This window comes from Prionailurus viverrinus, chromosome D2 (genome assembly GCF_022837055.1).
Source record: "Prionailurus viverrinus isolate Anna chromosome D2, UM_Priviv_1.0, whole genome shotgun sequence".
Lineage (NCBI taxonomy): Eukaryota > Metazoa > Chordata > Mammalia > Carnivora > Felidae > Prionailurus > Prionailurus viverrinus.
Window position 1 is genome coordinate 81,042,366 of NC_062571.1, and position 14,756 is coordinate 81,057,121.

A 14,756-nucleotide genomic window follows, 5' to 3' on the forward strand; every position below is an offset into this window, starting at 1 on the left:
TTCTGCTATGGAAGGAACGTGCATGAAACACAGCTTTTTGTCCTAAATTCATGACCGTGCTCTTTGCAGGCTGTCAGCACTGTCTAGCCGACCTCAGAGTGGCTGTTCTCATTTCACTGCCGACTGCATAAGGCCTGCTGTGCGGCCGCCAGTAACGCATCGGGTGCCTTGATGGGAGTCGCCGGGTGGCATAGGTGTAGACTCCCTGGCTGTCTTTATTAAGTCTCGACTTGAAACTTTTCCTCCCCGCTCTCCCCAATGATAAATCTTTTCTGTGAAGTAAGTTTATTTGTGACATCTGATTTTTGATTGTTGGTTATAAATTAAAGTTGAAAGCCTCTCATTCCTGTCCCATCTGCTGTTCATCCTTTGGATGCTAGACTGGTATGCGAGGGAAAGAATCAAATCTTTCCCATCTTACCCTTATTTTTCAAGAGTCCAGAGGCTCAATAGCATCATCATCTTCACAGAATTAAGGAAGCAAGTCAGTGGATAACAGGACCTGTCCCTTGGGCCCTCCTGATCCTGCTCTGCCTCCCACATCTGCTTTGTGACTCGAGGCAGCGTCTGAGCTCTTCCTAGGGCTCCAGGCAGTGCTGTCTCCGTGGAACGCCTCGTGCTTGAATTTGAAACGGACTGTTCCTGTTGTCATTTCTTCCCTCAGGCAGTGTGTGCAGATGTGGAAAAGAGCGAGCGAGTTGTTGCGTCTTGTCGGGCAGAAGTGAACAAATTGAGAAGACAAATCACTCAGAGGAAACATGAAAAGGAGCAAGAAAGAAGTGAGTTTCCCATTACTTTCACCATTTGGTATCAGGGAGACGTCTCGTTTCAAACGTCGAACCACACGATAAATCACAGGAACCCTTCTATACACTCGTCCAGCCCCGCGTGAGGCTGATGGCGAGAGAGCGTTTGCTTGTCTCTAAGCTTTCCAGAAGAGAAGGACTGTTTCCCATGGTGTCCTTCCCAAGTCTCTGAAACCAAAAGAGGAGAGTAAAAGGAGAAAGGCTGAAGCAAGTGAGAGTAAATCGCAGGAAGGGGTTGCCGCAGACTCGTGTGCCTTGACCGCTACGGTCTGTTCATAGCAGATGTGAAGTTCCTGACTGAGTTAATAACCCCGCACGCCTCCCGGGTGGGGATCATGTCCCGTGTTCATCATACCGCATAAAGGAGCGACCCAATATTCTTTTTTTTTTTTTTTTAATTTTACTTTTTAAATTTACGTCCAAATTAGCGTATAGTGCAACAATGATTTCGGGAGTAGATTCCTTACTGCCCCTTACCCCTGTAGCCCATCCCCCCTCCCACAACCCCTCCAGCAATCCTCAGTTTGTTCTCCATATTTAGGAGTCTCTTCTGTTTTGTCCCCCTCCCTGTTTTTATATTATTTTTGTTTCCCTTCCCTTATGTTCATCTGTTTTGTCTCTTAAAGTCCTCATAGGAGTGAAGTCCTGTGATTTTTGTCTTTCTCTGAGCGACTGATTTCACTTAGCATAATACCCTCCACGTTGTTCCATCCACGTAGTTGCCAATGGCAAGATTTCATTCTTTTTGATTGCCGAGTGATACTCCATTGTAGATATATACCGCATCCTCTTTATCCATTCGTCCCTCGATGGACATCTGGGCCATTTCCATCCTTTGGCTATTGTCAATAGTACCACTCTAAACATGGGGGTGCATGTGCCCCTTCGAAACAGCACACCTGTATCCCTTGGATAAATGCCTAGTAGTGCAATTGCTGGGTCGTAGGGTAGTTCTGTTTTCAGTTTTTTGAGGAACCTCCATACTGTTTTCCAGAGTGGCCACACCAGCTTGCCTTCCCAGATCCAATATTCTTTTAACTTCACATTTGATTCATAGGATCACAGCAAAGGCTGTAATGTCTGTTTTTTGGTAGCTGTGGATGAATGGATACAATTAGGCTAAGGGAACCAGCTGGTTGAATGAGAATTAGGCCCAAGAATCTGTTGATTCCAGCATGGGAAGAGACATGTTTGCTATAGCATCACCACATTTAACATGTGTACATTAAATGTATAATCTTTTCTGATTTAAGAAGAATACTTGCAAACCGGGACATCTGGGTGGCTCAGTCGGTTAAGCGTCCGACTCTTGATTTCGGTTTAAGAGATCGAATCCCACATCAGGCTCTGCACTGACAGAGCAGAGCCTGCTTGGGATATTCTCTCTCTCTCTCTCTCTCTCTCTCTCTCTGTCCCTCCCCCGCTTGGATGCACATTCTCCCAAAATAAGCAAATAAACTTAAAAAAAAAAAAGTAACTTAAAAAAAATATTTGTAAACCAATTAAAAGGTAATTTATATTTCCAGGTAAGTGATACCTGATTCACATTTAGTGTTAACATTTTTTGAGAGATAATCAGAAATGCAGACAAGGATTTCTACACAAGAATAATAATCACAACTTTGTAACTCTAAAATCTTAGAAACAACCTATTGGAGTAGTCAAATAAATAGCAGTAGAATAATTGAATAAATTATGGCATATCTATATGGTGGAATATTGTACAGCCATTAAGGTGAGTTTTTAATGACCTGGGATAATACCCACTATATTACCAGCATATTACCAGATAATACCCAATAATGACCTGAGATAGTACCCAGAAAGCACTAGGATGTAAAATGACATAAACACACAATGTCAGCTATGTTTAAAATACACACACACACACACACACGCACACACACACGCCAGGCTGGATAATGAGACTGGAATTCAGAAAGGGAGGGAAGGTTGACATCTAAAATCTTTATCTTTTTTTTTTTTAACTTTTAATATTTATTTATTTATTTATTTATTTATTTATTTAACATTTATTCAGTTTTGAGACACAGAGCATGAGCAGGGGAGGGGCAGAGAGAGAGGGAGACACAGAATCTGAAGCAGGCTCCAGGCTCTGAGCTGTCAGCACAGAGCACGACTGGGGTTTGAACTCACAAACCGTGAGATCACGACCTGAGCCGAAGTTGGACACTCAACCAACTGAGCCATTCAGATGCCCCTAAAATGTTTATGTTTTAACTCCAACAAATCCTGTACTCTTTGCACCAAAAGTCTAATAGTATTATCTAGGTGATAGAATTATGGGTGATTTTATTTTCTCTGTTCTTTTCTAAATTTTGTATGAGTGTTTTTCAAGGCTGTGGACTCCTGGTTGTGGTATTATTCCAGAGCATACACAAAAATGCACTATATTGGGGTGCTCGGCTGGCTCAATCGATGGAGAGTGCAGCTCTTGATGTCAGGGTGGTGAGTTTGAGCCCAACGTTGGGTATGGAGCTTACCTTAAAGAAAAAAAAAAGAAAAAAAAAATGTGCTGTATTTATGGCCTAGAACCTGGAAAATTGGCCACCTAATATAGGGCTTTTAAACTTGGAAGGAGAAAATGGTATACGAGTGTATTGTGATGAGTAGTTGTAAAGAGAAATGCTTTTTGATGTCTATCAAAGAAGAAAGTCACATTCAAATGACTGCCACGGGTGGTAAGGACTGTTTATTCCCGTCCCCACAGTCTGTAAGCACAGTAAGCAACAGGGGAGGGAAACAGCACAGGATTTGGAATTAGAAGATCTGCCTTTGAGTATCAGGGCCTCACTTCTAGTTGCTCCCTTAGTGAAGTCACTTAGCCTTTCTGAACTCTGGTCCCTTGTGTAATCATTTGGCGAACAGTGATATTAATAATGACGACTTCAGAAGGTTTTTGTTAAAACCTTCTGAATAATAATAATAATAATAATAATAATAATAAAAGCTTCTGAAAACCTTATTATTTTGTTAAATGATTATTTATTTTTGAGAGAGAGAGAGCACACGAGCCGGGGAGGGACAGAGAGAGGGCGACAGGATCCGAAGTGGGCTCTACACTGGTAGCAGAGAGTTCGAGCTCACAAACTACAAGATCATGCCCTGAGCTATAAAGCCGGACGCTCAAGCATCTGAGCCACCCAGGCGCCCCCCGCAGAAGTTTTTTTTGAGGCTTAAATAAATTATAGGAACATGTTTTGTAAATTACGAAGTACCGTGCACATGTAAGATAATTAAGAGTAGTAATCAGTTTCACTGCTTTTTGCCATTCTCTGGAACATTCAGGCTGACTGCTTAGTGCGTTGAGATGCAAAGCTGCCAAAATAGAGAAAGTGTTACAGTTTTCTTTGTTTTGGTCCAGGACTGCAGCAGGCGATGATCAGCAGGCAGGTGCCATCCGAAAGTTCGGGACCGGCCTTCAGCCCCCGGATGCCCTACCCTGGGCTTGCAGCCGAAGGTAGAAGTATGCTTGGAGACGCAGAGGCCTCCGATCCTCCTCCCCCTTATTCTGATTTTCACCCAAACAATCAAGAAAGTACTTTGAGCCATTCTCGCATGGAAACTAGTGTCTTCATGCCTCGGCCGCAGGCCGTGGGTTCTTCCAGTTACGCTTCCAGCAGTGCCGGACTGCAGTGTCCCGGGAGCGACACAGACCTTCCTCCTTCCCAAAGAGCAGCTGGAGACAGTGTCGAGGAGTCCGATGACAGCGATTATGAAAATTTGATTGACCCCACAGAACCCTCTAACAGCGAATACTCCCATTCGAGGGATTCTCGAGCCCTGACACATCCCGACGGGGGCTCCAGGAACACTCAGACCTCCCAGATTTAGCTAAACAAGAAACTCTCCACTTAGCATGGTTTTTCTTCATTGCTTGTTGAGAGAGGTGTTTGAGGACTTAATCTGGGGGAGGGGGGAGAACTGCTTTCTCAGAGCCCCGGACACCCAACAGGAGGGTCCCCGGGCACAGAACTAACTGGTAGGAGCCTCACGTCCGCCGGTTCCCACCTGCAGTCGCAGTGCGCAGGTTTCGCGACCGAATCATTAAGATAATCAAATTGTCCTAATTCTGGTGCGATTCATGGATGTACTGGTAAATTTAGGCAGAGTGAAACTTATCAACATAGTTTCTGTTCTTTCAAATCAATTGGAAAAATTAGAGACTAAGCACAATTAGTCTATAAATGTTCTCTAAATCAAAAACTTACCTCTTGCACTATCATGCCTTGAAATTTACTTTTTCAAAGGGAAACGAGTTTAGCAGCAGCCTTCAAAGAACCTTCTTTCTATGATGAGCCAAATTCATCTTTGCCAGAAAGAAATTTTGATAATTCCAAGAAGCCTGATTGGAACAAATCGGATGGACCTTCTCTTGTCTGCATGACTTTGTGAGATCAAAAGAGAGGGCTTTGTTTCAACTCTTTTCTACTAGCCTGATATCTGTTGTCACTTAAAATGGTTGCCTTTAAAAAAAAAAAAATGTAGAGATACTAATTACCAGTAAGTAATCATCCAAATAAGTATGTCATAAAATAAATTACTTATTTTTCTTTCGGGGTATGACAGTGACTGCTTTGTTGCACTAGCCACATTTATGGTCTCTGTTCTGGAGTCTTCCAACCGAAGGACACACAGCAGCAGGTAACAGAAAGGAGTTCTGCTCCAGACCTGCGCTTCATGCGGAACAGACTCCAGACGCAGTGGAGTTAGCCGAGTTCGTACGTAAGGGATAGACCGCATTTAGCAATTCTGACCAATCCTAGTGTTAGTTTTATTTGTGGAGGAAAGATGTTTGATAAACCATTTGGGAATCTTGGTGACTAGAGATTCGTTTTAAACCTGAATAACCATACTTACTATTTTTTAAATTGCTACTTGGAGGATAGTTGCGGAATGCGTAGAGACTTTCTGTTGGGATGCACTTCTATTTTTATTTAATTACGGCTTGTTTTCTAGTTTTGCCCAGAATGTGTGAAACTACTAAAGACATTCATGAGCGCGCTAGGTTCCTGGTTTGGAAATGACAAGACCCAGCGTTTGTGATGAGGTCAGCCCGCGAAGTTAACGCTTTGGGATGTGACTGCCTTTCCCGTGAACTAGTTAAAACCTGTGAGGATAAGAAAGGTTTTAAAAGAGGCTTAAAATCCGGGTTCTGGAAGAGTAGTTTTATTTTGTTGGAGAGAGGTCGACTCCCTGAGCTTCGGTTCCAATACTAAATGACACCGTGTAGACCGACAAATGAAATGCTAAAAGTGCCGTTCTTCCGAGATCCACTCTGGGGTCTGTACTTTCCTGCTGTCACTGTTTTGTTGGCCTTACACCACTGCCATTCGATTTGAGATGTTGCAGACCTCTTCATCTGCACATGTGTTCTGGTTATCGGCTCCTTTCTAGCAGCTTCAGCACCAGTGTGAATTTCATTTTTTTAAGTGCCATAGCCATCTCCTCTGTTCAGATTCTGACATTCAGGAAAATATCTTTATTTTTATGCCATACTGAAACCTACAATGTGTATCTGACAAAGCAGTTAAATGTGACAATAAAAACTTATTTAATCATGGTACCACCGTTGTGACGTCTGTCTCAGCACCCACCAAGGTCTTGCCTCAGTTCACTCAGGCCATTCTTAGGAGACTTAATACAGTGTTCTATCTTTTAAATGTTCGTTTGTTTGTTTGTTTTTTTGAGATAGAGCGCACGTGCAAGCGGGGGAAGGGCAGAAAGAGAGGGACAGAGAGAACCCTAAGCAGCCTCCATACTGTCAGTGCAGAGCCCCACACGGGGCTCAAGCTCACGAACCATAAGATCATGGCCCGAGTCGAAATCAAGAGTCGGACGCTTAACCAACTGAGCCCTCCAGGGGCCTTTTAATACGGTTTCCTAAAGGTCACGAAAACTTACCAGCGTTCAGAATTTGGGTAAGGCTTGTTTCGGGAAAATCCGAGAACGCTATTTACTAATATGTTCCTGTTGATTTCAAGGAGCATGTGTTGAGTACCAAGAGAACGGAGTATCCATTGAGTGCAACACTGAATCTTAGAAAGGCCCCCAAAAGCACCTTTCCCATAAGCACTGGTCTTGTTTGAAGAGATTTCTGCCTAAATCAAGCTAACCATGTTTAGATGTTTAGACGTTATAGAACCTGGTGCTCCTAGAGTCATAGGGATTACAGAACTGCCTTCTGATGAGGATCTGCTGGCTAGCGAGCACTTTCTGGATTCTGTGTGAGCGAGCACTTTCTGGATTCTGTGTGAGCCGTTCCCGGTGAGCAATGTATCTCTTCCAAAATCCAAGGCGAGAGGCTGTTTCAGTGAGATTTAAAAAAAAATTTTTTTTTAACGTTTATTTATTTTTGGGACAGAGAGAGACAGAGCATGAACGGGGGAGGGGCAGAGAGAGAGGGAGACACAGAATCGGAAGCAGGCTCCAGGCTCCGAGCCATCAGCCCAGAGCCTGACGCGGGGCTCGAACTCACGGACCGCGAGCTCGTGACCTGAGCTGAAGTCGGCCGCTTAACCGACTGAGCCACCCAGGCGCCCCTCAGTGAGATTTTAAAATGGGGGCTCTAGCCCTTCAAGATTCTACTCTGTGTCTCCTCCAACTATTTAGAAAAAAGAAGACAGGATTCTTTTTAACTTACTTAGAAGTCTGGCTATGCTTAGTTACATGTTGCAATTGGCTTTTCTGGGGAAGGACCAAAACATAAAAACAGAAATTTCATCCCCAAAATTCAGACTCTAAGGATTTATGTTTTAAAATTCCAAAGTGGAGCAGTGACAATAACTGCTTTAATAAAAAGATTTTTTTTAAGTTTATTTATAATCTCTACACCCAGCGTGGGGCTTGAACTCTTGACCCTGAGATCCAGAGTTGCACATTCCACTGACTGAGCCAGCCAGGTGCTCCCAAAAAAGATTTAAATGTACCATCTTGTGAATCCATATCTTTTTTTTTTTTTTTTTTTTGGAGTGAGAGAGGGCGTGAGTGAGCGAGGGGCAGAGAGAGAAGGAGAATCCCATGCAGGCTCCACACTGTTAGCATGGAGCCCAAAGTGGGGCTCGAGCTCACCCGATGCAGGGCTCGAACTCACGAACCGTGAGATCGTGACCTGAGCCGAAGTCATATACGTAACCAACTAAGCCACCCAGGCGCCCCCATATCTTTTTTTTTTTTTTTTTTTTTAGTGTTTATTTTTGAGAGAGCATGGGCAGGGGAGAGGGGCAGAGAGACAGAATCCCAAGCAGCCTCCATGCTGTCAGCACAGAGCCCCATGCGGGACTCAATGACAAGATCCGTGAGATCGTGACCTGGGCTGAAATCAAGAGTCCAACACTTAACCGACTGAGCCACCCAGGCATCCTGTGAATCCATATCTTATGCAGCTAAAAAAAGGAGTCAGGGGAATGCAAAATAAAAATACAATAGAAAAAACAGTTATTACCTTGTTCTGGGTCAGTACAGGTTTCATTTCAGTTGCTGGAAGATCATTCTACAAGGCTCTGCTTCCTTCTGTCTCACAGCAAACCTTAATTCTGTCAGACAGGAAGACTGAAAGGAAACTGGTTCTGCAAAGGTGGTGCTAATAAATAGTGGGAAATGTTTACTTTTCGACCTCATGGCAAGCAGATTCAGGGAAAGTTCTGGCATTTCACTTACATTGTCTTCCCTTTTACAGTGATTTTCATGATGTCCTAAATAAAGCAGGAGAGTCAGGACATCGGGTACATCCAAACTGAGCTGCTCTGGGGTTTCTCTGACCCCTGGAGATTGGGGAGGGGTGGGTTCTCTCTAGCAGTGAGGCCTTAGAACCTCAACAGGGAGAGGTCCTCTTGAATGCCAGGTGCCACGCATGATCCAGAATGTAGTACTGAGAAGTGGCTTTCTATGTGCACAAAGATTTAGCAAAAAGGTCATTCACTGTAGCTTTTTTCTAACAGTAAAAAACTGGAAATCAACGCTAATGATAGCAGAATGGTTCAATTTGGTACACCCATAGAAGAAGCAGTCTGTAGCCATTAAAAATACTGAGATAAAGTAAAAAAGATGTCTTGATGTGGAAAGATAGGTTCTAGGTACATGAAGAAAGCAGGTTTCCAAGTAGTATGTAAGTTATGGTCTGATTAAAAAAAAATTTTTTTTTAAAGCTTATTTTTGAGAGAGAAAGAGAGTGCAAGCAGGGGACGAGCAGAGAGAAAGGGAGACAGAATCCGAAGCAGGCTCCAGGCTCCGAGCTGTCAGCACAGAGCCCAATGTGGGGCTCGAACTCACAAACCGTGAGATCATGACCTGAGCTGAAGTTAGCCACTTAACCGACTGAGCCACCCAGGTGCCCCAGTTATGGTCTGATTTTTAAGGGGAAAAATATATAATACTGCTGTTGATAGAAAACAATCTGGAAGGGTCTTCGCCACAGTATTAACAGTGTTGTCCCTAGGTCATGGCAATACAGGTGATTTTTTTTTTCCATCCTTATTTGTATTTTTTTTAATGTCTATTTTTGAGAGAGAGAGAGAGGTGGGGTGAGGGAGGGGCAGAGAGAGAGGGAGACTAGAGGATCCAAAGCAGGTTCTGGGACAGCAGAGAGCCCGATGCGGGGTTTGAACCCACGAACTACAAGATCATAACCTGAGTCAAAGTCGGATGCTCAATCGACTGAGCCACCCAGGTGTCACCGTCCTTATCTGTGTTGTCTAATATCTCTGCAGTAAGTATTTGTATAATAAAAGACCTCGGAAATGGTGGGTCATTGGTTACATGAATTATTTCACGCACACCACCCTAGAAATGATTCTGTAAACATTCTTGATTCCCTGGGTCTCTTCACCACCTCACTGCAATTTTTTAGACTTGTGGCCGACGTAGATCAGCCTTCTGAATGCTGCTAACTTCTCTGCATTCAACTTTTACCTATTCCCAGATGAAATCACGTACAGTAAAACCTTGGTTTACGAGCTAATTCGTTTCAGAAACATGCTTGTAATCCAAAGCATTCGTATATCAAAGCAAATTTCAAGAACCATTGGCTCAGTTGTGGTCCTGTGACATTCGGCATCAGGTACCACTTGTATGGCAAGGCATCACTCGTCTGTCAAGTTAAAGTTTATTAGAAATGTTTGCTCAGGGGCACCTGGGTGGCTCAGTCAGTTAGCATTGGACTCTTAGTTTTGGCTCAGGTCATGATCTCACGGTTCATGGGTTCAAGCCCCACATTGGGCTCCACGCTGTGGAGCCTACTTGGGATCTCTCTCCCTCTCTCTCTCTCTCTGCCCTTCCTCTCTCTCTCTCTCTCTCTCTCCAAAATAATAATATATTAACTTAAAAAAAAGTTTGCTCGTCTTGCAAAACACTCACAGAACAAGTTACTCACAATCCGAGGTTTTACTGTACTTACATTTTGTTTGACATTGGCCCTGATTTTTTTTCTAATAAATTTGGGGCCAGTTCTACTTTTGTTCATTTAGAATCCATTTCCTAAATTTCCAAAAAGCACATAAGAAATGCCTTCTGAGGCTGAAAGTGATGAAAAACTGAAGCAGTTATTTTGATATTTTTCTAAGGTAAATGTGCTTGCGTTTACGAATGGACTTCGGAGGGTTAAACTGTAAGAATGATCTCCTTGATCTTGTAGAGAACTAGATTCTTGTGTCCTGCTTGCTATTCGTCTGGAGCATGGTACCTTTCCTGCTGGGAACCTTGCATTGTGTTAAGTATTAGCGGTCACGTAGACCCTTGATGATTCATCGCACATGCAAACAGGTCTGGGAGGTGTTTGATTCCAAAGCAAATATATGCTTGCTTGGGACGTTTGCTGTGACCAATCAGCTGTGGGCACTGCTTGATAGAGCTTGGGGCCACTAGTCATTAGTCTTTTTTAATTTTTTAAAAATGTTTTTATTTATTTTTGAGAGACAGCGTACGAGCGGAGGAGAGACAGAGGAAGAGGGAGACACAGAATCCGAAACAGGCTCCACGCTCTGAGCCGTCAGCACAGACCCCGACGTGGGACACGAACCTGTGAACCGAGAGATCGTGACCTGAGCCAAAGTCAGATGCTTAACCGACTGAGCCACCCAGGTGCCCCCGGTCATTAGTCTTGATTGATTAGAAACAGACGTGGTTTACTGCACTGAAATGTGGACCCTCCAAAAGAACTTCCAGACGGTTTCAGGGTGTGGTGCACGGGAGGAATTTGGAGGCCGTAACTAAGCTCTCTCTAGAAACAGTAAGTCCGAGGTAGATGCCTGGCCCACAGGTGAGGTGGGAAGTTAAGAGAGATTTTATGCCACTTGAATCCTTCAAGAGGTCGTCATCTTCTCAATGTGTCACAATCTCACTCATTGTTTAAGGTCCAGATCAAATGTCGCCTCCTTCAGGAAAACTTTCTGACGCCCCCGGGAGGCTGGTGCTGAGTACTCGTTCAGACGTCTGTTGGGCGCCGGGCATGCGTGTTGTTGGAGCATCGGCACGTTCTCTGGAGTTACAGCAAGTACGTCTAACTGCCCTGTAGGACACGAAGCCCTCAAGAGCAGGAAATTCTGAGGCATCTCTGACTTGAATCCTTGGCACGAAACCAAGCTTGGCCGAGAGAGGGTGTCCACAAGTATCTGTCGCCTGACCGTTGAAGGAAGATTGGGGACCCAAATAAAACTGCCCCGTAGATATACTTGCTCCTAAAGAATTAAGCAGTAAGTAAAGGGTCATCTGAGGAGGTTACTAGTGTAAATGTTGACTTCTTTAAACTGCATGCATGCTGAAAATACTCTTTTTTTTTTTTTTTTTTTTTTTTTTTTAATGTTTACTTATTTATTTTGAGAGAGAGGATTCCAGGCAGGCTCCACACCATCAGCCCAGAGCCCAGCACGGGGCTCAATCTCATGAACCTCGGCCGAGATCGTGAGCTGAGTTGAAATCAAGAATCGGATGCTTTAACCGACTGAGCCACCCAAGCACCCCTGAAAACACTCTTGATAAAGTTTCCTACCTAAGCCTGTTGGGGCCCATCATGCAGTGCACAAGGCAGGCATAGATTGACCTAGTGTCAAGGCTAGGCAGAGGATGAAGAGATTTCCATCCAGGGGCCCAACTGCCGCCTGTATCAGCTATGTGGTCTCCAGAAGTCTCCTAGCACTCGGGACCTCTATTATCTTATCTGGAAAATGGGCTTGAGGATAGTTGAGGGAATTGCTGAAAACATAAACATGCCTTGGCAAACCGTAAGGCACCAGAGAAGCAATTACCTTAGAGCTGGCCCGGTTTTCCTAGGTAAGGTGCCCTAGGAAGCCAGGGCCCATCTCTGAAGAGAGTTGCAACCGTCCCTGGAGAAACCTGGAAGGGCCAGGAAAGCAATCTTGCGAGTCTCATTTCTTTCATGGGTTGGGTTTTCCTCCAGGGTCAGAATGGGTTTATGCCTGAGTGGATCAGTCATTTAGGAGTACGACTCTTGATTTTGGCTCAGGTCATGATCTCTCAGTTCATGGGTTCGAGTCAGGCTCTGCACTGCTTGGGATTCTGTGTCCCCCACCCCACCCCTTTTTTTCCCTCCCCTCCACCACCTGCGTACTTTCTCTCTTTCTCAAAAATAAATACATACAACTTTTTTTTTTTTTTAAAGGAAAGAATGGGTTTCTGTCACTGCGCTCAAACACAAGTCCTGGGTTGGCTCCCAGATCAGCCTCCTTAGTAGAACCAGAAATGTGCTCAAGGGATCTGTACCATTCCTCCGAGAACAAAACGTGCCCTTTAGGAAGGGCTATCGTTTTCAACTTCACCCTTTGGCCATTTTGGAAACTAACTGTGACCTTTTGTTAAGCAAACAAGCGCGAGTGGATCTTACAAAGTTAAGGCTGACAAAAGGTATTTTGCCCTTTGGAACAGTGCTGACAAGTTCCGCCGTGCTTTACAGAGCCGGCCATGCTGGCACTCGCTCAGGACGCTGCCCGAGCAAAGAAAAGTCCTGATGACCAGGGCGCAATCGGGAAGCTGGGGGAATCTGGGTTTGACTCTTGCGCTTCACCATCACGAAATCACTCGCTCTTTTTCTCTCTAATATGAACATTTTCAAAGGTAGGTATGTAGACAGGGTAGTACAAAGAACCGTGACTCTTCTGTTTCAAGGATTGTCAACCAGGGGACACCCTTGCTTAATCTTCCTCTTTTCCTTTAAAAAATTATTGCTCTTGTCCATCGACGGATGGATGGATAAAGAAGACGTGGTATGTACATGTAGACAAAGGAGTATTACTCGGCGATCAAAAAGAGCGAAATCTTGCCATTTGCAACAACGTGGATGAAACTGGAGGGGATTATGCTAAGCAAAATTAGAGAAAGACAAATATATGATTTCACTCATATGTGGAATTTAAGAGACAAAACGGATGAACATAAGGGAAGGGAAGCAAAAAGAATATAAAAACAGGGAGGGGGACAAAACAGAAGAGACTCTTAAATTTAGAGAACAAACTGAGGGTCGCTGGAGGGGTTGTGGGTGGGGGGATGGGCTACATGGGGGAAGGGGCATTAGGGAGGACACTTGCTGGGATGAGCACTGGGTGTTGTATATAGGGGATAAATCACTGGAATCTACACCTGAAATCATTGCACTTTAGGCTGACTAACTTGGATGTAAATAAAAATATATATATATATTGCTCTGTTCTTTCTTTCTTTCTGTCTTTCTGTTTTTTTCTCCCAGCCCCCACTTTTGTTCTGTTCCTTCAAAGCATGTCCACAACATCTTATCCATCTACAAACTCCTAAACACGTCCGTGTGTCTGTCTAAGAAATAAGGACATTTCCTTACACAACCACACCATCATCACCCCAATGAAATGAATAATTCCTTACTGTTATCTAGTGCTTTGTGCATGCTCCGGGGGCCTCGGTGGTCTCAAAATTCTCTGTTTCCAGTGGAGAGATCTCACTCAGCAAGCGATCGGTGTTACTCACGGGAACTCCATGACATCCCGGGCCTCCTGACATGATGGGACTATCACCTGTGACGTGATGTACTTCACCTGTGGAGTATTCTGACTTCCCAACCTGAATCAGCCATGTCTTTGGGTCTAACATCCCGTTAACAAGAAACACACAGGGACAAAGTCAACAGTGTCTCAAGGAAACCATCCAAGCCAGAACATGGGACACTGTGACATGAATGGCCTAAGTTTTTCAAAAAGTCAGTGTCATGGGGGGAAGAAAAGGTGGAAAGACTAAAAGAGATTCTAAAAACACAACAATCTGGACTTTGAAAAAACTACACACTCAGGGAAATTTGAATGAAGACTGGGTTAGATGATATTAGGAAATTGTGAGTTTTCTCGGCTGCCATAATGATGCTATGATTATGTGAGAAAAATCTCCTGATTTTTAGGAAATACAGGCTGAATGTTTAGGGGTGAAAAGTCATGATGTCTGCAGCGCACATCCAAATGATTTGAAAACCACATATACCGAGAAAGAAAATATGGCAAAGGTCAGCAACCTTTGCTGAATCTAGGTGATAGGTATATATATGAGTGCTTGTTGTACAATTCCTTCTACTGTTTCGTATGTTTGAAAATGTCCATAATTGGGGCGCCTGGGTGGCGCAGTCGGTTAAGTGTCCGACTTCAGCCAGGTCACGATCTCGCGGTCTGTGAGTTCAAGCCCCGCATCGGGCTCTGGGCTGATGGCTCGGAGCCTGGAGCCTGTTTCCGATTCTGTGTCTCCCTCTCTCTCTGCCCCTCCCCCGTTCATGCTTTGTCTCTCTCTGTCCCAAAAATAAATAAAAACGTTGAAAAAAAATTAAAAAAAAAAAAGAAAATGTCCATAATAAAGAAACGGGGACAAATAAAAATAAAATGTGGCTGATGACAATTCCTACTCTGCTATTCCACAGGCAGTATGATATTAAAAATATTCAATGGCTGATATGGAGTTTAAATTAAT

At 44.0% G+C, this 14,756-nt stretch overlaps 1 protein-coding gene across 1 annotated transcript in view; it reads left to right on the top strand.

Annotated features, from left to right (window-relative positions):
• ABRAXAS2 (abraxas 2, BRISC complex subunit) overlaps nt 1-6,393 on the top strand; it is a 31,275-nt gene extending 24,882 nt beyond the window's left edge. Inside the window, exons 8-9 of the mRNA XM_047825791.1 lie at nt 665-779; nt 4,192-6,393. Of these exons, the coding sequence (XP_047681747.1) occupies nt 665-779; nt 4,192-4,661 (585 nt within the window). The 3' untranslated portion in view covers nt 4,662-6,393. The remainder of the gene's footprint in view (nt 1-664; nt 780-4,191) is intronic.
• The last annotated feature ends 8,363 nt before the right edge of the window (nt 6,394-14,756 follow it).